This window comes from Protobothrops mucrosquamatus, unplaced genomic scaffold (genome assembly GCF_001527695.2).
Source record: "Protobothrops mucrosquamatus isolate PMUCROS unplaced genomic scaffold, P.Mucros_1.0 scaffold618, whole genome shotgun sequence".
Lineage (NCBI taxonomy): Eukaryota > Metazoa > Chordata > Lepidosauria > Squamata > Viperidae > Protobothrops > Protobothrops mucrosquamatus.
Genome location: NW_015386914.1, coordinates 172,307 through 195,538, shown reverse-complemented (window position 1 = coordinate 195,538; position 23,232 = coordinate 172,307). Strand labels below are relative to the sequence as shown.

The 23,232-nt window shown below is 43.5% G+C and overlaps 1 protein-coding gene across 1 annotated transcript in view; it reads left to right on the top strand.

The window, feature by feature from the left end:
* The first annotated feature begins 224 nt into the window (after positions 1 to 224).
* Positions 225 to 23,232, top strand: part of OTOP1 (otopetrin 1) — a 162,542-nt gene continuing 139,534 nt past the window's right edge. Inside the window, exons 1-2 of the mRNA XM_015817660.1 lie at positions 225 to 657; positions 3,580 to 3,716. Coding sequence (XP_015673146.1) covers positions 225 to 657; positions 3,580 to 3,716 — 570 coding nt within the window. The remainder of the gene's footprint in view (positions 658 to 3,579; positions 3,717 to 23,232) is intronic.

Sequence of the window (23,232 nt, the reverse complement as noted above, 5' to 3'; positions counted from 1 at the left end):
TCGAGCGCACCTTCCGTCCGTCAATCCACCTCGAAGGGGCCCCAAAGAACGGAGAGCGGCTCTCCGCCCGGAGAGTAATTGGAGAAGCGCAGCCCCTGGGAACATCGGCAGGTGCGCGCCTGCTCGCCTCTTCTCTCCGCTCTAGAGATGCCTCCGTGCTAAGCTGACGCGCACCCGCCGGTCCTTCAACAGTGGGCACCTCTGGGCAAAAGCGTTTCTCGCCCATGGGTCTACATGGAAGTCCCTTCGAGTCCGCCGCGACGGACCCAAAAATCTGTGCCCAGCCCAGCCCAACGGCGGATGGCTGGAAACTGGAGAGGGCGGCCAAGGAACCCTGGCCTCCGCCGATCCAGCGGGCCAAAGGGGGCGAGGACCGCCGTTGGCCTCTGCTGGCCAAGGTGGGACGAAGCTGTCCGCAAAAAAGCGCCGAGACGCTGAGCAGCCAATACGGGCTGCACCTCCTGCTGGCTGGGCTGCTGTTGATGTTCGCCTGGGCTGTCCACGCCGTCGGGGTGGCCAAAAGCGCCGTCCTGGCTTACTTGCTCTCCCTCATGGCACTGCAGCTCCTCTGGATGGCTTGGTACCTGTGCCGCCGCTGCGCGCACAAGAGGCTCATCCAGGACAAGGACACCCAAGCCGGAGCACGCTGGCTCAAGTGTGAGTGGGGCGGGGCGGGGGCGCGCCGCGGAGAGAGGGCCTCCAGCTGGGAAAAGCGGGCAGCCGCTTGGCAGGCTACCCTGGAAGGGAGGAACAGGTCCCGGAGGAAGCAACGGTGGAGCCCTCCCCGCCTTTGTTGCTGCCCAGAAAACCGCACATTTCTCTCGGTGTAGGCAATGAAGCACACCATTTAAGGGTGGAGGATCCCCGCCGGAGACCTCCAGGGTAACATTTGGAATGGAGCCTTGGATCCCCATGTGAACACTGCTCTTGATGTCAGGAAGAACATCTTGACTATAAAAACGGGGGCCGGTAGAACGGGATCTCACACAAAATGCTGGCATTCTCCTTGCTAGGGGTCTAGACCGGTGGGCATCCTACAGAGGTTGTAGAACAAGATGCTCTTTTGGAGGCCATGTAACAGTTAAAATTCCTTGGATGCCCCATCCAAACAAAACTGTAGTTATTCGGTACAAAACTGGCTGCATTTGAGTTAACTTTTCCCCTTAATCTCTCACACAATCTAATACAGTATTATATGAAAATCCTTCTCCTTGAAAATCCTGCACCAAGTAAAGGATGTACTATGTGACCTCTAAGGTTCATTCTAGAAAAAAAAATCATTGGGTGTGTCATTAGGACCTTATGCATATTTGTTTTGACTAGATAACTGTAACAACTATAATAAATATACTGATTTAAACTTGATTTATTTTTTAAGCAAGTTCAATAAAATCGCCATGTAACAAGTCCCATTAGGGATACTTTATACATACGAAATGTGAACATTCCCTGCAATGATGGACAAATCCAATATACTTTTGATGAGGCATTTATTTACTTTTCTTAATCCCTATTGATTAACCATCTTCTCTTCCCAGACAGTGTACAAAACTGAGATTTTATTTAATACTTTGTTTAAGAGAATAAGGTAGTTTGTTCATAATAGAGTTGCTGCCCTGGATTCTAATCCAAAACAAAAGCCCTTGGAGCCCGGATTTTAGTGGTGTGCTATCCCAGGTTAAGGGACTACCTTTTTCTGAGGATTTTTGGGAATTACATGTTGTTGATGCTTCAGCATATGCATCCCCATTTCAGCAGTTCAACTGAGATTATGCTTCATGAATCCAAATTTTATAAGAAAATGGTTATAGAAACAAGAATGCAAAATCCATAGATTTTTTTTGTATACTTTAGTAGATGTTTTGGAAGAAGTTAAATGTTTGGTAAGGCTTAAGATAGGGAGTCTCAGAACTGTGATAGCTCTGCACAAATGTAATGTGTAAAGAAGTTTCACTCTCTGTCCAGAGAAAGGGCCATTGAATCCAATGTACACATATTGTACACATTTTTCTGTTTGTTATCTTCCTTCATGAGAACCACCAGAATGATAGTATTTTGGAGCAAGTATTTTAGGGTAGCCTGTAAAGTCACTAATAACATATCTTTGCATTTACTGACTCCAAGCATCCCATTTATTGTAATAATTATCCTCCTAAAGGTAAGTTCGAAAACCCATTGCAAAATTCAGCAGAAGATGGCATTCCAACTACTTCTGGAGTGGAAATGGGCTAATGAAACAAACATGTTTTTTAAAGAAAGAAAGCAAGATTTAAGATCTATTACATCAATGAACACCATGAAAGTGAGGGGGTTAATCATTTCCCTCATGCTCTTGCTCAAAACTATCCATTATCCCTAAGAAGCTGGTAGCTCTTTTTGAGGGCGAGTAGGGATGGAAGATAGGTGTCAGTGCAGGAAGTTGAACAGGATGAACAAGCTTTTTTTGCCATTTTTTTAGTACAAGAAAAGTTAGGTTGCTGGGGTTACCTGGTATATGAAAATTAGGATGTTTATCTCACTTTTTAAAATGTCCTGTATGATAACAGTTTTGGTGTATCCACAGTGAAGCTAGTAATAATTGTTTTCTTCATATATTTTCTATAGTTGCTAGAAAGATATGCCAATGTATTAATTCAACATCATTTTCTGTCAATTTGCAACCATCTTTCCACCAAATGGAAATCCACAAATAGAATTCATGTCTTCTGAGCGTGATCTGTTTCTCCTCAGTAGTTTTTGCATGTGTAGAAGGACTTAACATGACCAGTCATACAGAATCTCAAAACAACTGAGGGGAATTGATATCTTGGGCATAGGAGAAGAGGACAATTCCAGGCAATCCCACCTCACCACTGTTTAATGGTGAACCATTTTGAGATCCAAAAGCCATTTTTCTTGCATAGTGTCTTCTGTGTGGAGAAAGGGGAAATATGCAGCAAAATGTTGTTGAGAATATTTCTTGTTAATTTTAGCCATTCTTTTTTGGAAGGGTGCAAAATATATTACTGCAAATTGATAGCTGTTTCTGTGTATATTTATTGGGCTTTTGATGCTTAATTTTAGACAGTTATTTTGAGTGCAATATAAATAGAAATGTAGGTTATAAATTGAATAGATACAGAAAAAATGAAAGAATGACAGGTGTCCCTATGATAAGTTACGGCTTACCAAATAGCGAGAATATTTCATCTACCTCCCACCTGCCAGATTTGGAATGCTACAACACATCTTGGCAACATTACATGTTTTGAAGGAGTTGAAGTTTCAGAGTAGTAGGGAGAAGTTAAATTGATCTGTACAGCCCGATAACCTGGTGAGCAAATGTTTATGTCAAGTGAATAATAATGGAGGACTTAGAATATTTTTTATTTTTGTGTGTCCAGTCACATTTGTCCAATAAAGAATATTCTATTCTGTTTCTATTTCTATTCTTCTACATATACAACCCAGTATTTGAAATATTGCTGTTAGCCTTAGTTCTCGAATAATTCCTGTGAATGAAGTTGAAAAAAGCTACCAGCTGAGCTATGTGAAAATTTTTACTTTTAGTATAACTCTTTCATTTAACATTTGTTCCAGGTGGAATTACTTTGTTTGCAATCATTACTTTAATTATGGATTCTTTCAAAATTGGATACTTTGTTGGATTTTCAAGTTGCTTATCAATTACAGAAGGCATTTTTCCAGTTGCACATGCAATTCATACACTTTTGCAGGTAAAGAAAGCCATTTGGTCTCTTATTATTCCAGATGTATATAACTCTTTCAGGATTGTACTGTTGTTGTGTAAGAGCCTTAAAATAAACTAACTTGGTTCAAGTTTTTTTCAGCCCTCTAATTGTATTTCCTCAAAGTCCATTAAAAACAGTCTAACAATAATAATAACTAACAGAGTTGGAAGGGACCTTTGAGGTCTTCTAGTCCAACCCCCTGCTCAGGGAGGAAACCCTATACCATTTCAGACAAATGGTTGTCCAGTCTCTTCTTAAAAACTTCCAGTGTTGGAGCATTCACAACTTCTGGAGGTAGGTTGTTCCACTGATTGTTCTGTCAGGAAATTTCTCCTTAGTTCTAGGTTGCTTCTCTCTTTGATTAGTTTCCATCCATTGCTTCTTGTCCTGCCTTCAGGTGTTTTGGAGAATAGCTTGACTCATTCTTCGTGACAACCCCTGAGATATTGGAACACTGCTATCATGTCACCTCTAGTCCTTCTCTTCATTAAACTAGACATACCCAATTCCAGCAACTGTTCTTTATATGTTTTAGCCTCCAGTCCCCTAATCATCCTTGTTGCTCTTCTCTGTACTCTTTCTAGAGTCTCAACATCTTTTTTACATCGGGGTGACCAAAACTGGATGCAGTATTCCAAGTGTGGCCTTACCAATGCATTATAAAGTGGACTAATTATCTCAATTATTGGATTGGCAAAGAAATTCCTATATAATGAAAAGTAGCTTCCTTAATGCATTGGTAATCCTGCATGTTTTTCTGTGCCAGTCAATTAAAGTGCTTGAGAGTTACATCAATGCCCAATAGGATGGTAGCTGGATGTTTTGAGAACAAGACATTTTGAGAAGCAGTTAACATTTCATTCCCAGGTCCTGGGCACCCAAAAATCCTTGAAGTGGGTTGCATGAAATTGGTTCACACCTTCCTGTCTATGCTGGTATCCCCCCTTTCTCCCTTTACAACAGGCCCCCTTCCCCATCCTTCATGATTGTGGCAAGCTGCAGCACAAGCAATGGGGAGGGCAGCCTGACATACTGCCCCCCTTCACAGGGACAATAGTCCTGGAAAGAGAAAGAGAGAGAAAAATGAGTGCTGTTCCCCTTCAATCAGGGTGGGAATTGGAGGGGTTCCCGGCTCTGGCCATAGGGAAGAGGTTAGTGCTGGCTTCAACAGGCTGCAATGAAATACTAGATGGATTTGTCTGAGGTTTTGGGGAAGTGTTAGCTGTACTGTGACAGGGTTGATGAGTTTACAAATGGGAAAATGGCCAAAGTATTTGGGCCTCAGTTTTTTTGATATCTCAGATTGGAGATATTTAGTGGAAAGGTAGACTTTGTCTCTCACTTTAAAGTCCTTTGGTTTAGAACATTTTTGTCAACTTGATTTTTATGTACAGTACATGTGTCATCTAGCACTTTGTGGACCAAAGGCCAGGTGTGTTGTAGATGGGTGATCTAGTCAGTCAGTGAGACAGTCTGGGGCATGCTTTGGGGCAGTTCTGGCATGGCAATGAATTCTTGCCCTGTAGCCATCTTAAAAGGGATGAAACCAGTGTTACTATGCACAGAGTTACATGCCACTTCTGCAAATGGGAGATCTGACCAGTTGTCTTGCTGGTAATTAACAAAACATATTAAATATTGTTCTAGGACCCCATTAGTTCATTCACAGGCCCCATTAGTCTGTGGATGATGGGAATTACTGAGTCCCTGCTTGGTGCCTAATAATTTTAGAAATTCTTGCCAATTCTCCCTGGCCTGAGATTATGTGCTTTGGCACTCCATGTAGCCTGTAGATATGCTGTGTGAAGAGCTTAGCTAGAGTGCTGACTGAAGGTATCTTTGGGTAGGGTATGAAGTGCACCTGTTTGGAAAATAGGTCTGTCAGGATTCCTGAGCTTTCAGGAAAAGTCCATAGAGATCTCAGTCCAAGGAGCCTGAAATCTTGCCACAGGTTGTAGGAGTCTTGGCACCTTCCCTGGCTGTTGTTTTGCCACTACACATATTGGGCAGCTAGCCACATATGCCTCAGTGTCTTTCTTCAGTGATGGTCACCAGAATTGGCATTTTATCAGGTGCAGGGTTTTCACAAACCCTAAATACCCTGCTGTTTTTGAATCATGGTGTTTCTCCAGGACTAAAGTTCGTTGGCTCTTAGGATTGTACAGTGTCCCTCGAACCCATGCAAGGCTCTCACGTAAGGTGAATTCATTTTTATGGTTGTTAAATCAGTCATCTTTTAGGGCTGTTTTCAGAGGTTCGATTACTTCTTTAGGTGTAGTTTTTGGCTGCTTGAGTTCTTGTGACAACTGGGGCTGTTACTTGTTTTGAAGGGATAACTGGCCAGACGAGCTCCAGCTTAGCACTGTTGTGTTGTGGCATCTAGATAAAGCTTCTGCCAAAAATTATGACCCTCTGAGAATATAGCGCAAGGTGAAGTTGAACCAACTAAAGAACTGTGCCCAGCAGATCTGCTTATGGACAGTTTCCTAGGGGTTTTAAGGGCCTCCAAGTTTTTATGGTCTGTCCAAACCTCAAAGGGGATTTTGCTTTTCTCTAGGAAGTTCCTCCAGTGCCCATCATACTGTGTAAGCTTCTTTTTCCCATATTGCCGTTCACTGCTCTGTTTCTGTGGGTTTCTTTGAAGTATAGGCACAGACTTGTAAAGTCCCCAGTTCATTTTTCTGTAGTAATACAGCCCCACTGCTATATTGCTGGCATCTGCTTGCATGACAAAAGGGGCATTTGGGTTGAGGTGCTTCAGCACCGGTTTGGCAGTGAACAGTTGCTTTAGTTTCTCAAAAGCAGCCTGGCACTCCACAGACCATTTTAAAGGTTGGCTAGGTTTAGACTTACTCTCCCCTTTCGTTTTTAACAAGTTCATAATGGATAGGGCTATTTGGGCATTTAAGGTATGAACTGGTAATAGAAGTTTGCAAACCCCAAGAGCCTTTGGAGCTGCTTCTGGGTCCGGGGTGGGGCCCAATCAAGAACTGCCCACACCTTTTCGAGGTCCATTTCTATTCCTTTATGTAGTAACACAGATAGTCATTTTTTCCCTGTGAAATTCGCATATGAAAAGCTTAGCATACAGTTGGGTAGCCTGGAGTTTCTTTAGTACTGCTCACACTAATTTCATGTGCTCTGCCATGGTTTCAGTGTAAATTGTAATGTCGTCCAAATACACCAGGACCCCGTTGTATAGGTTTTCATGCAGGATTTCATTTATGAGTTGACTGAAAATGGCAGGGGCATCCTGGAGCCCAAAGGGGAGAATCTGGAACTGGAAGCATCCCAGGGGACAGTTAAATATATTTTTCCATCATCCCCTTCTTTGATTCTCACTCAGTAATAGGCTTCCCGTAAATCCAATTTAGTGAAAACTTTTCCTTTAGCCAAATGGGCTAACATGTCCAAGGGGGCAAACATTTTCAATGCAAATGTCATTCATCCCTCTATAGTCATCGCATAGATGAAGGAACCTATCTTTTTTTCCCCCTAAAAGGTACCAGAGCGGCTACTTGCGGCTTAGCAGTTTGGATGAAACTCCTTTTTAGGTTTTTGTCTATGAAAACCTGGAGTTATGTGAACTCTTTATGCAAAACTTTATTCAGTATACCATACTGGCATATATGAAAGTAAAACGGGCTCTGACTAGACCCCACCCAAATCACTCTGGTAAAAGCATTGACTTCCTCCTCTGGATCAGGTCATGTTGCTCAATCAAGTTGAAATATATTGTTGTGGGAAAGCACTTCTAGACCAGGGCTTTTCAACTGGTGGTACGCATACTACCAGTGGTATGCGAGCACCTGGCTGGTGGTACGCATAGGATGGGTTGAAAAAAAATGTTTAAAAAAATGTAAAAAAAATGTTTAAAAAAGTGTAAAAGTTGATGAGGTGAAGAGGCAGCAGCGCCGCACAGGCTTGTGGCAAAGTCAGCTGGAACTGCACATTGCCTGGGTCCTACTGAGAGCCCAGGATCAAAGCGCGCAGCTCCAGCTGATTGGCGGCGGCCTTGGGGTAGCAGGCAGCCTCAAGCAGTCTTCAGTGGAGATTCCGCTGGAGCTGCGCGGCACATTGCCTGGGTCCCCCCCGCCCCCACCCAGATGCCCTCGCCTCCCCCAAGCATTTTTTTACTCACCTGCTTTCAGCTGCACTCCCTTTCTCCTTTTGCTTCTTTGCCTTCGCCACGTGTTTGTGAGACAAACAAAAAGTTCCATGAGACTTTCTAACTTCTCACAAGAAGTTAGAAAGTCTCATGGAACTTTTTTTCTTTTTTACCCACAAACACGTGGCGAAGGCAGAGAAGCAAAAGGAGAAAGGGAGTGCAGCTGAAAGCAGGTGAGTAAAAAAATGCTTGGGGGAGGCAAGGGCATCTGGGCGGGAGCGGGGGCGCCAACCTTACCCTGCATGGTGGCGGGAGGGTTAACAGTGGGCGCAGGGGCCCCAGGAGGAGCTGCACAAAGCAGGCAGAGGGGAGGCCGGGCAGATTGTGGGCACCGGCAAGTGAGCGAGATGGGCAGAGGTGCAAATCGGTGTGTGCTCAGAAACGCCGATCTCGTGCTCCTGCTCATCTCACTTGCTTGCAGAAAGCTGTAAAGTTTACAGCACCGCCTTTTGGGAGGGGGGAATAAGAATGGGCAAGCTGAGCAGGGCGGGATTGACAGCTGCGCGTCGTTGCTCCGACTACCATTAGAGGGCGTGGGGTGGCCCTCCCCGGCAAAGCCCCACCCACTCTTCCCGCCACTCTCATGGCTGCCCTCCGGTTGCTGGGCTCGGCTCTCGTCTGGAGAGCAAGGCCTGTTTTTGCCTGCAGGTCAGTGCAGCGATGGGGCTGGAGCCCAAAAAGTGCCCCTTTGCACCCGGGGAGGGGCTGGAGCTGCTGCAGTTGCAGCTGCATTTTAGCTCAGTGTTGAGGAGTCTCCCGGGGTCCGTCCTGGTGCTGAGGCTCCGCCGTGCCCATAAAAGAAATGCCCAGGGCTGCGCGTGGCTCCGGGCTGCCGCTGCAGCAATGAATGAGCTACTTCCCCGCTTGCTGCTTTTCTCCGGCTGTGGCTGCGTGCAATGTACCAGAGGGAGTCCGGCAGCCGTGGCTCTTTCCCTGCCCCCGTGCGCTCCTCCACTGCCTGCGCTCTCTTCCCCCTGCGGAAGAACAGCGGCTGTGCTGAGCTCTCAGCTGCACCGAGCGCGACTGCTGCTCCTTTTCAGAGGAAGCAGCCAAGGAGAAGCAGCGGGCAGGAACCACAGCAGCCACCGTTGTGCAGCCATCTGGCTCAGTAACAGTGGTGGTGGCGGCAGCGGCAGCCAAACTCCAATAGCCTCTGGGCTCTTTTATGCCATCCCCGTTCCCGTAGCGCTGGACAATGGGAGGGAGGGAGGGAGGAAGGGAGGGACAATGGAAGGGAGAGAGGGAGGAAAGGAAGATGCCCATGCCTGTCCCACCCCCCCTCCACCAGAGACTCACAGATCCACCCCCACATCCCCACCCACATCCCCCACAGGCAACCTGCAACCTGAGTGGTGAGCTGGCCATGCCCCCCTGGCCATTGACTTCGCTTGTCAAAAAGTTGCAAAAGGTGATCACATGGCCCTGGGACACTGTGACCGTCATATAAGTATGAATCAGTTGCCAAGCATCCGAATGTAAATCACATGACCCTGAGGATGCTGTAACAGCATTGTGAAAAATGGTCATAATTTGCTTTTTTCAGTGCCGTTGTAACTTTGAATAGTCACTAAGTGAATTGTTGTAAGTCGAAGACTACGTGTACTTTATCATTTTTTCCTTTTGGGGGGGGGGTCAAGTTTTTGACACCTTGCTGGGCGACTGGTGGTACTCAGATATTGCCTTATCCTAAAAGTGGTACAATGGGTGAAAAGGTTGAAAAGCCCTGTTCTAGACCTGGCCAGACACTTGGCAATTGTCCTTGGTTCCTACAATCTGCTTCCTTAATCTTTGAAGTCTGCATTCCAAACCTCTTCCCTCCCCTGAGCTTGTTGACAAGTTGAGAAGCAATGTCCATTGCACCAGCAAGACTTGGCTTTGAGACTTGACAGGCGGACCCTCCTAAAAGTTGGGAGTAACCTGAAAAACAATAAACACACATTAGCCATTCTTGCTTGCTCACTTCCTTATTTCAGAAATCTCTGGTTTCTGCAGATACTTCGCATGGAATCTAATGATTAGCCACTCTGCTCTGCTATTCTGAAGCTTAACACAGGTTGCTTCTTCTAGTGGAGATACTATAACTTCCCCTTATGTATCCTAGAATCCAGAATTCATTTGATCTTGTAATGCCTCTCTCCCTCTACTATTATTGGACCCTGGTGCTTCTTTTTCAACCGGCCTCAACCTAGATCTCCTGGCTGGCTTCAGCAAACTGCAATGGAAAATTGGGTGCACTTTACCTAATATTCTAGGAAATTTAGTTCTACTGTAACTGGGTTGATCACTTTTATAGTCGGGAAAGGTCCTATGTATTTGGTACCTAGTTTCTTCCAGGGGATTCTCAATTTTAGGTATTTGGTAAATAGATACATTTTATCTCCCACATGAAACGTCCCTTGGGGAGCCCCTTGCCTGTCTCTTCTGACTCTCTGTTGCCTTATCTAGGCCTTTTTTCACATTACTCTAGGTGCTCTTGATGGAATCCACTCACTCAGTCAGTGTTAATGATGAGGGAGATTCTCTCGGGTATTCTGGCATTGGCACAAACTCCAACCATGTACGTAGTTATCTTAAAAGGGGTGAGCCCCATACTACTATGCACTATGTTATTGTATGCCACCTCAGCAAATGGCAGGAGTTCTGTCCAGTTAGAATGCTGATAGTTAACACAGCAATATAGGTATTGTCCCACCATTGTGTTAGCTCATTATGTGGCCCCATTTGTACTCAGATGAAAAGCTGAGCTGAGACTCTGGGGGGACCCTATCAGTTTTATGAATTCACACTAAAACTTTGCCATGAATTGAACCCCATGGTCTGAGATGATGCGTTTGGGCACTCCATGCAGTCGGTAAATATGTTGCAAGAACATCTTGGCCAGCTTCTGGGCTAATGGGAGGCTGGAGCATGCTGTGAAGTGGGCTTGTTTAGAGAACAGATCCACCACTGTCCATATGACTGTGCTCTCCCCACTTTCTGGGAGTTCGATTATAAAGTCCATGGCTATTATTTCTCAAGGTCGGGTCGGGTCGGTCACTTGCTGCAGCAATCCTGGACTCTTCCCTGGCTTCCACTTCATGGCTGTATGCACAACACAGCTTTTCACAGAACTCTGTATGTCCTTTTCAATCCCCGGCCACCAGAATTCTTGTTTAGTCAAGTGCAAAGTCTTTAAGAATCCAAAATGGCCAGCTTGCTTAGCATTGTGATTCCTCTGTAGAACTTGTAGTCATAGGCTGTCAGAGACACACAGTTTGCTCCCCTTCCAGGTCAACTCTTCCCTCAACATTAGTTCTCCTGGGTGGGCTCCAAACCATGCATCATTTTGCAGCTCCTGTTTCATCTGCTGCATGAATGCATCCCCAGGAAGGGTGTGTGTGTAAGGATCCACTTCAATCCCATCTGTTTTAACATGGGTAAAAGAATGGATAATGCTGAGAAATAAAAGGTTGTTATATTTAGAGGGGCATGATTTACAATTGGGATGGCATGCTTTCCTATGGTATGGAAAAAACAGAGCTCATAAGTATTTTCAAAATCACTATAAAAGAAATGCCTTGTTAATTGTATGGGAAAAATTAAAGCTAAAATATATTTTAAAATTCCAGGGTGGCTATCAATGATGGAGGCATTTATACATCCGAACTTGGTAGATTTTGAAATTTAAAATCTAAGCAAGAACTGAAAAATCAGGGGGTCAATCTGTCGTGGTGGGCACATTTACAGATGCAAAATAGATATGAAAAAGATGTGAAAATGTATGGATTTTATAAAGATCAAACTGTATTTGATAAGATTTTGCTAACCTCACATGAGAAATTAATTAAGAAAATGTATAATTTTTTGTTAATTTTGGAAATGGAAAGTGAACAAGTTAAAGAAACAATGATAAGATGGGTGAAAAATTCTGGCTACAATATAGAACTAGAAAAATGGCAAAAGCTATGGGAGAGAAATTATAAATTAACAATGTCAACTTCATATAAAGAAAACTTATATAAAATGTTTTATAGATGGCACTTGCCACCAGCAAGATTAAAAATATGTCAGAGAGATGTTGGAAATGTAAGCGTAATTCAGACACATACTATCACATCTGGTGGACATGTGGTAAAGCAAAGGCTTATTGGAAAAGGATACATGCGTGGTTAGAAAAAATATTAGTTGAACATGTTGATTTTAAACCTGAACTTTTCTTATTAGGTATAATGCCTGAAAAGATTAATAAGCAAAGTCTATATTTGATTTTACATGTCACCACAGCAGTGAGAATAATCTTTGCACAATATTGGAAGAATGAAGGACTACCATCAGAGAAAGAGAAAAATATTGGAATGCGCAGAGATGGACAGATTAACTATGAGATTGAAAGATAAAGAAGACACAGATTACTACCAAACTTGGGACTTATTTTATTGTTGGTTAGAGGAAAGAACGAAGGATTAGGAATCGAGTATGTATTAGCTAGCTGACACCAGATACCTCGTTGGTTGAAAAATTAACATATGTATGTAAAAGAAAATCAATAAAATCTTTATAAAAGAAAGAAAGCAGAACTCTTGGAGATAGTTTCCTCCAACAGGAACTTTTATTAAAAGTAGTTGATAGTAGGCATAATAGACAGGATCTGAGAGATTTCTTTACAGATCAATACTTTAAAGTGTCCCCAAGCAAACCCCACCCCACAGTTCATCTGGACAGTTCAGACCAGCCAATCCCCAGGTGTTAAATCCATCATGGGAAAGGGGAGATAACATCGGTCCGGCTCTGGTCATAGCATGATGTTCAAGCAGCTCTTCGCACCTCCTTTTGAGACCGGAGAAATAAGCCAGGCTCCGGAGGTTGTATTTCTTTCTCCCCCCCTTTTCCTAGCTGACAGGTTATGGAGAAGAAAGTTCAGAGAGAGATATAGTGTAGGAAGCAAATTGTTACATTGTAGCAGGCAGCGGACACAGAGGCAATAAACAAAGCAAAAGGTTACATTGTAGCAAATAGAGGAAGCGAAAGCAATACTCCTGCAGGCATATCCCCCCTCCCTCTTGGGAATATGACAGAACTCAGGGAAAAGTGAGATTTGTTTTTAGATCAGAGGAGATAGATAGAAATGAAATAGAAATGGGTTCTGACATCCTGCCCCCCTTAAAAATAGGAGAGATCCACCTGTAGAGAAAACAAAACAGGTATAGAGGTTAGCCTGGTTTGTTGGGATATTCTGTATGAAACCTCTTTAGCAGTTTAGGTGCTCTGATATGATGTTTATGGACCCACTCGTTTTGTGAGGAGGGAAGGTGTTTCCATACTACTAGGTATTGAGTTGGCCCATGATACTTCCTAGAATCTAGGATTTCTTTTATCTCGAAGTGTTGTTCTCCTTCAACCATGATTGGAGGTGGTGGTGAGGGATTTTTGGCCGTAAGGATGACTGTTGTTCTCATTTCAGCAAGCTGCAGTGAAAAATTGGATGTATTTGACTGAGGTTTTTGGGTAGTTCTAATTCTATTTTTTTTATTATAAAATTTTATTAATTTTTGTAATTAAACAACAAATACCAATATGATGCATTTACTTACACAAGCAAAAAAGATAATCCTACTCAATACATTTTCGGAGACGCTCCACCCTCATTCACTTTCCTCTTCCTTCCTCCCCCTAAACCCACAACCTCTCCTCCTTCCTTCTTTCCACCTCCCTACATCCCATCTCCCTTCTTAACCACCTCATCGAGTGCAGTTTGGGGTACCAGCCGAGCATCTCCTCTTTTTAATACAATTCCATTATTTACCTATAATATATAAATACATCAATTTTTATAATTTCTATCCCCTAATCCCCTTCTCCCCTCCCCCCCGGACTTCCCAGAACTGAGTACAGGAATAATCACATAATAATCCAAGTTTAACCCAAACAACCCATTCATAATATAAACAAGTATAAACTTACTGTAACTCTAATATACAATAATCAACTTAACTATAAACTATATATATAAATTATATATAAAAATATTTATAAATAACAATAGTTAATCAAAGGCTATATGATAATTGTTCATTTCATATTTTCTCTGAATATAATCTATCCATCTTCTCCATACCAAAATAAATTTCTCTTGAGATTGATCCTTCAGGTATGCGGATATTTTTGCCATTTCTGCAAAATATGAAACTTTCTGTCTCCAATCATCCATAGTCGGTAATATCTCCTTTTTCCAATTTTGAGCAATCAATGTCCTTGCACGACAATATGTCATGTTGTAGTTCAAGTAAAGAAAACTTAGGTTTAATAGGTACTACGGGTTATTTTTATTAACGCCACTAAATTTTATCTTTTTCTTAAAAATCTGTTGAAGGTTCCACCAAATCTTAATCCAAAAGGCTTTAACATCCCTACATGTCCACCAGATATGATAATAAGTTGCATCCAAATTACCACATTTCCAACATTTTGGCTGCAAGTTCGGGTACATGCAAGACAATTTTTGGGGATCCAAATGCCATCTATAAAACATTTTATAAAAATTTTCCCTTAAATTCTGTGCTTGAGTGAACTTGACATTTCTTACCCAAATTGTTTCCCATGTTTCTAACATAATTGGTTCTTGAGTATTTTGAGCCCATTTAATCATACAATCTTTAACTAATTCTGTTTCCGAATCAAACTCTATCAAGACACTATATATTCTCCTAATATGAGCTCTACTTTGATCTTTAATCTGTCTTATCAAGTTCACATCTTCCAATGTTAAACCTAACTTTTGATCTATACGCCATCTCTCGACCAACTGGCAATATAAGAACCAGGACTGGAGAATATTATCTTGTCTCAGTTCATCCAATAATTTAATTTGCCAGTCCTGTCCCCTTAAGATAAGTAAGTCCTTATAAACAATTCCCTCTAGTTTAACTCCCTTTGTAATTCCTTGTATTGCATGTTCCGGAATAGCCCACATTGGGATTTTAAAACTTAACTTATAATAATACTTTTTCCAAACTCTCAAAAGTGCAGTTCTTAAAATATGAGACCTAAAAACATGATCAACTTTCTTATCAAAAAATAAATAAGCATGCCATCCATAAAATAAATCCCAACCTTCAAGAATCAATATATCTCTATTAGTTAAGTTAATCCAATCACTAATCCAAGTTAAAGCCACCGCATCATAATATAATTTTAAATTTGGGGCTTTAAGTCCCCCTCTTTCCCGTGCATCTTGCAAAATTTTAAATTTAACCCTCGGTTTTTTTCCTTGCCAAATAAACCTATTGACACCTCTTTGCCACTCCTCCAAATTTAAATCCTTTTTTAAAATAGGTATCATCTGGAACAAAAAAAGAAACTTAGGAAGAACATTCATTTTAACCACTGATATTCTCCCCAATAATGATAACTGTAACTTTTTCCACTCATTTAAATCCTTTTGAACTTTTATCCATAACTTATCATAATTATTTTTATACAATTTAACATTAGAGGCAGTAATATAAACACCCAGGTATTTCACCTTTTTCACTATTTCAAAACCAGTTAGGTTACTTAAAGTCTCTTTATCTTTCAAAAGCATATTTTTAGATAATATTTTAGTCTTATTATTATTTACTTTAAATCCCAAAACTTTCCCATACTGTATCAGAATCTGTATCAAATGTCTTGTTGAATCGATCGGTTGCGATAAGGTAAAAACCAAATCATCAGCAAAAGCTCTAAGCTTATAGTCATCCTTGCCCAAAGTTATTCCTTTTATGATCGATGATTCACGAACCTGAATTAGTAAAATCTCCAAAGTCAATATAAACAATAAAGGTGATAATGGGCATCCTTGCCTCGTACCTTTCTCAATTTTAATTAAGTTTGGTCAATCCTCCATTTACTACCACTTGCGCTGATTGTTGTTGATAGATAGCCTTTAACGCTGATAAGAATCTGTCCCCAAAATTCATTTTGTCTACCATTCGTAATCAAAATTGCCAATCCAACTTGTCAAAGGCCTTTTCAGCATCCAGGAAGATAAGAGCCGCTGGGATTTGATTATTTTTGTCCAAATATTCCAACAAATTTACAATTTGTCTGACATTATTCTTCATATATCTACCATTTATAAATCCAGACTGATCCACATGAATATTCCGTTTCAATACTTGCATTAATCTATTATCTAAGATTTTTGCAAAAATCTTATAATCCATATTCAATAAAGATATTGGCCTATAATTTTTAGGCTGAGTCAAATCTTGATCTTCCTTTAGTATAAGTGAGATAAATGCACACCTCCATGATGGTGGTACTTCTTCTCCTAACAAAATGCTGTTAAAAAGACATCTCAAGGGTTCTAACATTTCTTCAGACAACATTTTATAATAAATTGCCGTTAACCCATCTGTACCAGGGGCTTTACCAACCTTCAATTGTTTAATTACCTCTAAGTAGTTCTAATTCTATTGTTACTGGGTTTATGATTCTTTTAATTGGAAAAGGTCCTATATATTTTGGGCCAAGCTTTTTACAGGGCTGTAGGGATTTTAGGTATTTTGTAGACAAATATACCATTTCTCCTACAGTGAATGGTATGGGTTCGACTCATTTTTTATCTGCTTGTGCTTTGTATGCTTGCCTAGCTTTGTCTAAGGCTTTCCTAACCACTGGCCAGGTGTTTTGTAATTGTGCTATCCATTCTTTCAGTGATGGAATTGCCGGTTCATTTGGGATTAGTTCTGGCATAGGGCTGAAACTTTGACTGGTGGCTACTTGAAAGGGAGTGTAGCCTGTGCTGGAGTGGACTGTGTTATTGTAAGCAACTTCTGTGAAAGGGAGTAGGTACATCCAATCCGTTTGCTGGAAATTAATAAAGCACCTTAAGTATTGCTCAAGTACTGAATTAGAACGTTCTGTCTGTCCATTGCATTGAGGATGATGACTAGATGACAGTCCCTGAGTGGTTCCTAAGAGGGATAAAAATTCCTTCCAAAATTCTGATGTAAATTGCACTCCCCTATCAGATATGATGCGTTGGGGTGCCCCATGCAGTCTGTAGATGTGCTGCACGAATAGTTTCATTAAGGTTTTTGCATTGGGAATCTTTTGGCAAGGGATAAAATGCACTTGTTTGGAAAACAGGTCCATAACCACCCAGATGACAGTGTTTCCATTGCTTTCTGGTAATTCCACTATAAAATCCATGGATATTTCTTTCCAGGGGGCTGAGGGATTCGCCACTGTTTGTAATAGTCCAGGCGATTTCCCTTGCAACCTCTTAGCAGCTGCACAAGTTGGGCAGCTGGCCACGGAACCTTCTATGTCCTTTTTCATGGATGGCCACCAAAATTACCCTTTAATTAAATGTAATGTTTTTACAAATCCAAAATGTCCTGCTGATTTTGTGTCATGGCATAACTGCATGAAAGTGCCCCTCTGGGTGGTTGGTATATATAACCTTTCCTCCACCCATGGCAGTCCGTCGTTGATTGTGCACACATGTCTATTTTTCTGGAACCATTCATCTGTTTCCAAAGTTTTCTGGAATTCAATTCCGGTTCGGCTACCCAGCTGCGGCTTTATTTTAGCTTGGGCTCTGGTGGTTACTGGCGCTGCCAGTTGTGGTTCAGGCATGAGTGGTTTAGAACTGGTGGCTCGCGTGCTGTTATATTGGGGCATGTGAGACAGTGCATCTGGCAGGAAGTATTTGAGTGTAAAATGGAATTGGTGAAAATGCTGGGACCAGCGGGCTTGCTTGGGAATGAGCTTCCTAGGTGTTTTTAAGGCTTCCAGGTTTTGGGGTCTGTCCAGACCTGAAAAGGGATTTTATTCCCCTCAAGAAAATGGCGTCACATAAGTAATGACCATCTCACAGCGTATGCCTCTATTTCCCACACGGCCCAGCGCTGTTCCATTTCGGTGAGTTTCCTGGATGTGTATGTGCATGGTTGCAATACCCCTTTGTCGTTTTCTTGTAATAGTACAGCCCCCACTGGCACATCGCTTGTGTCCGCCTGTATTGCAAAAGGTTTATTTGTGTGTGGGTGCATCAGTATGGGTTTGGTGGAAAAAAGTCTCTTTAACCTCTCGAACACCCCTTAGAATTCCATTGTCCATTTTAGTGGCTGGCTGGGTTTCCCTTCATTTTTAGTAAGTTTGTGAGGGGCAGGACTATTTGGGCGAATGAAGGGATGAACTGGTGGTAAAAGTTTGCAAAACCCAGGAAACTTTGCAACTGCTTCCTTGTGCAAGGTGGTGCCCATTCTAGTACTGCCCTGACCTTCTCGGGGTCCATTTCAATACCTTGTGGGGATATGTGATAACCCAGGTAGTCTATTTTTTCCTGGTGGAATTCGCATTTCGATAATTTGGCATATAGGTGGGCAGCTCGCAGTTTCTTTAAAACTGCTCTGACTAGGTTGACATGCTCCTCTTTGGATTTGGTGAAGATAAGGATGTCGTCTAGATAAACCAGGACCCCCTTAAATAAGTGCTCCCTTAGTACCTCGTTGATTAATTGCATAAATACTGCAGGGCCCCCTTGTGGTCCAAATGGCAAAACTTTGAATTGGTAGCATCCCATTGGGCAATTAAATGCAGTTTTCCATTCATCCCTTCCTTAATCCTAACACGGTAATATGCTTCCCTTAGATCTAGTTTAGTGAAAATTCTTCCTTTCGATAGATGTGATAACATGTCCTTCATGAGGGGTAGGGGGTTACCTTCACTGATTGCATTCAGGGCGCGGTAATCCATGTACAAGCACAAAGTGCCATCCTTCTTCTTTCTAAAGAGGACTGGGGCGGCTACCTTAGGCTTGGCAGGTTCGATAAACCCTCTTTCTAGGTTTTTATTTATGAATCTTTCCATTTCCTCCTTCTCTTTAGGGCTCATAGAGTATAGTTTGGGCTTTGGGAGTTTTGCCCCGGGCTTGAATTCTATGGCGCAATCCGTGGATCAGTGAGGGGGAAGCTCATCTGCCCACTCCTCATTGAAAACTTCAGCAAGGTCTAGGTATTCCTCCAGTATTTCGGATAGCCCCTTTTCCTCTCCCACTGATGCTTTCTCCACTCCTGGGTTTGGTAGGGCTCCTTGTGGGTTTAAATTCACACAATCCCCCTTCAGGAAATTGAGTTCTGCCATCCTCCAATTTACCCAGAGGTTCCATTTCTTTAGCCACGTCAGCCCTAGGATCACTGGGCATTCCATGCCTGGAGTCACTACAAACGTTATGTCTTCCTCGTGGTTCCTTGGGGATAGGTAGACTGGTAAAGTGGCTAGGGTAGCTGGCACCCCCCCTGCTATGGACTCATCTAACTGGCCAAATGAGATTGGTTGTTTCAGCCTCCTCACTGGGATGCCCAAGTTCCCCACTAGCGTTGGGTTAATGAGGCAGCGGGTGCAGCCAGAGTCTATTAAAGCTTTCACTTTGACAGCTTCAGGCATGGGGGGGGCTAATATAGTCACTGTGTTGAGGATGGGTGTGATGCGAGCTGTCATCTGAGGTGTCCACTGGCCCTGTTGTGTAGGCCCGAGTTCCCTCCCCACACTTGGCAGGGGGTGGGGACTCCACAGCCTCTGTTGCCCTCATGGCGGGTTCTCTTGACTTGGCTGGGGACTTCCCTGATTTCCTGGCTTGTGATCGGTCTGGGTTGCACTGAGGGGCTTTCGAGGGGCACTCTATGGTGAAATGCCCCTATCTTCCGCATTTGAAACAGCCCATTGACTTCTTGGCCATAGTGGTGTTTTTGCTTGCTCGCGCGTTGGCTCAGGAGGCGAGGGCCCCATGGTTTTCCTTGGCAGTGCCTCTTCAGTAGGTCGATATCTGCTTCCTTCACCAGGACGTACCATTCATCGAGTTGGCATGGGTCCCCTTGAGGTAGGCTAGCATCATACAGGTCGTAGTTTAGGCCGTCTTTGAAATGGCTAAGGAGGATGTCTTCCAGCCAGTTCAGTTGTTGGCGATGGCCCAGAATTCTTGTGTATATTTGGCTACCAGGCATCTGCCCTGCCTCACCATTTTGATTCTCTCGTGGGCCTTTCAATCAGCCAGGAGGTCCTCGAATCGCCTTCTTGTCACTGGGGATGTCCCATCTGTATTCTTCCGTGTAGCTAAGGACTTAGGTTAGGAAGAACCCCAAGCGTGGCGGCTCCCCCCTGAATTTCACGTCCAGTGGCGGGAATCTTTGGATGGATCGGTGCCTTTGCTGCCGATGGTATTGTCTCCCATCCTGATCGCCATCTGCGGGTCAGCGAGGAGTGGGGGCTGCCGAAATGGTAGCTGCTGTCTCCGTGGATGTCCCCAGGGCTACAGTTTCCAATTCCCCCTCAGTGTCTCTCTGGTTGTAGCCCAAGGTGTTGGTGCGGCCCCGGGATTCAGGGTGCTCCTCCACGAGAGAGCCAAGGGTTCTTTTCATCAGGTCAATAGCTTTCTCTAGGATCCAGTTCGAGTGCTGTGCATGACCTTCTTTCTCTTTGCTAAGGTGCAGGGATTTCTCCAACTCTTGCTTCCATCCAGGTTGGTGGCTGCCCTGCCTCAGGGTCATTTTCCCCGATACTTTTTCCCACTCATCTTTCTTGCCAATGCCCATCGACCAGCGAGGTTTGTGGTTGCGTGTTTCTACCACTTCTTCTTCTGAGGAGTATGACGTCTTGGATCCCGACAACTGGCAGGGTCCCTGCCGGAGGGAGGGCTCCCCTTTCACGGTGAGTTCTTCATTCCCTGCCCCATCATCCGACATTGTAGTTTTGCAAAGTCCCCCGGTAAGGGTCTTCCTTCCAGATTGACTATTATTGCAGATCCTGTTTAATGTAAGGAGCCACTTCAATCCCACATCTTAAGAAAGAACTCTTGGAGACAGTTTCCTCCAACAGGAACTTTTATTAAAAGTAGTTGATAGTAGGCATAATAGACAGGATCTGAGGGATTCCTTTACAGATCAATACTTTAAAGTGTCCCCAAGCAAACCCCACCTCACAGTTCATCCGGACAGTTCAGACCAGCCAATCCCCAGGTGTTAAGTCCATCGTGGGAAAGGGGAGATAACATCGGTCCGGCTCCGGTCATAGCATGATGTTCAAGCAGCTCTTCGCACCTCCTTTTGAGACCGGAGAAATAAGCCAGGCTCCGGAGGTTGTATTTCTTTCTCCCCCCCCCCTTTTCCTAGCTGACAGGTTATGGAGAAGAAAGTTCAGAGAGAGATACAGTGTAGGAAGCAAATTGTTACATTGTAGCAGGCAGCGGACACAGAGGCAATAAACAAAGCAAAAGGTTACATTGTAGCAAATAGAGGAAGCGAAAGCAATACCCCCGCAGGCATATCCCCCCTCCCCCTTGGGAGTATGGCCGGTACCCAGGGAAAAGTGAGATTTGTTTTTAGATCAGAGGAGATAGATAAAAATGAAATAGAAATGGGTTCTGACAGGGGGTCTTCTTTTCTTGTTGTCGGGTGGTCCTCTTTGCCACCAACTGCCTCATGGGGATAATAGGATTCATCACTTCCTCTTGGTAACATTGGTATTGAGGCAAATATGACAGTGTGTCAGCCAGAAAGTCACCCCCCCCGGGATGTACTTCAAAGTGAAATCAAATCAATTGAAGTATTGGGCCCACCAAAATTGCTTTGGGGAGAGTTTGTGTGGGGCCCTTAGTGCCTCAAAGTTTTTGTGATCAGTCCAAACTTCGAAGGGGACCTTACTCCCTTCCAAGAGGGCTCACTGCATCAAGAGAGCTCACTGCACAGTGAAGCCTTTCTTCTCCCATACTGCCCATCGCCTTTCAGTTTTGTTTAGCTTTTGAGAAGTGTAAGCACACAGCTGCAGAGGTCCCTCTCTGTTCTTTTGAAGTAGTACTGCCCCACCATGACATCACTGCCATCTGTTTGAATTACAAATGGCTCCTCAGGGTTAGGATGCTTTAGGACAGGCTGAGCAGTGAACAGTCTCTTAATCAAATCAAATCAAATCAAATCAAATCAAATCAACCTTTATTGTCAAAATACAACATGTACTTTGAGATTGGCTAAGAGATTGGCTAAGCTTCCCTTCGTGCACCCCCCCGACACAATTCACAGTGACAACAACACACAATCTTATTACATCACATGAACTTATTGCACAACGCGCCGGCCCCGCAACATGGAGTTATTTCCCATTCAGGAGTCTGACAGCCCATGGGTAGAAACTGTTCTTCAGCCTGTTGGTGTGGCTGGCTATGCTTCTATATCTCCTGCCCGATAGTAGGAGAGTAAACAAGTACTGACCAGGGTGTGAGTCATCCCTGAGGATTTTCCTCACTCTTCTAAGGCAGCGGGCCCTAAGTTTTTCAAATGCTGTTTGGCATTCCATTGTCCAATTCAATGGTTGGCTGGGTCAGGGTCTCCCTCCTTCTGGGCCCATTTTCAAAAGCTTCATGTTCAGCAAGGCTAGTTTTGTGAAAGATAGGATAAACTGGCAGTAGAAATTTGCAAACCCTAGAAAGCTTTGCAACTGCTTACAGGTTCAGGGAGCTTGCCATTCCAGGATGGACTTCACTTTTCCCAGGTCCATCTCCATTCCCTTGCAAGACACCCTATAGCCAGATCAGAGGTCCCCAACCTTTTTGGGCACCAGGGACTGATTCCATGGAGAGAGGTTTTTCCATGGACCAGAGGGTGCATGTTTTGTGTGCTGCCTGCATCCTGCAGATGGGGCTTTACTTGTTTGTGCAGACCGGTTGCTGGCATGCCGTGCCCTGGTACTGGTCTATGGACTGGGGGTTGGGGATGCCTGGCCTAGATAGTCCAAACTGGTGTTGTGAAACTTGCATTTTGACAACTTAGCATATAGCTTAGCATCCAAAAGTTTTCTGAACACCTGCTGCACTGACTTCCCATGCTCTTCCATCATCTCAGAATAGATGAGGATGTGTTCTAAATACACAAGGCCCCCTCTGTATAGGTGCTCATGCAGCACCTCGTTAATCAATTGCATAAACACATCAGAGGTTCCCTGTAGTCCAAAAGGCATCACCTTAAACTGTTAGCAACCTAGTGGGCAGTTAAATGCTGCCTTCCACTCGTCATCTTCCTTGATCCTCACCCGATAGTATGCTTCACTCAAATCCACCTTGGTGAAGATTTTCCCTTTCACCAAGTAGCTTAGCATGTCCTTCATAAGGGGGAGAGGTACAGTTGCAAGAAAAAGTATGTGAACCCCTTGGGATAACGCGGAGTTTTGCATGAATTGGTCATAAAATGTGCTCTGAACGTCATCTAAGTCACAACAATAGAAAAACACAGTCTGCTGAAAATAATAATACACAAACATTACATGTTGCCATGGTTTAATTGAACATAACATGTAAACATTCACAGAGCAGGGAGG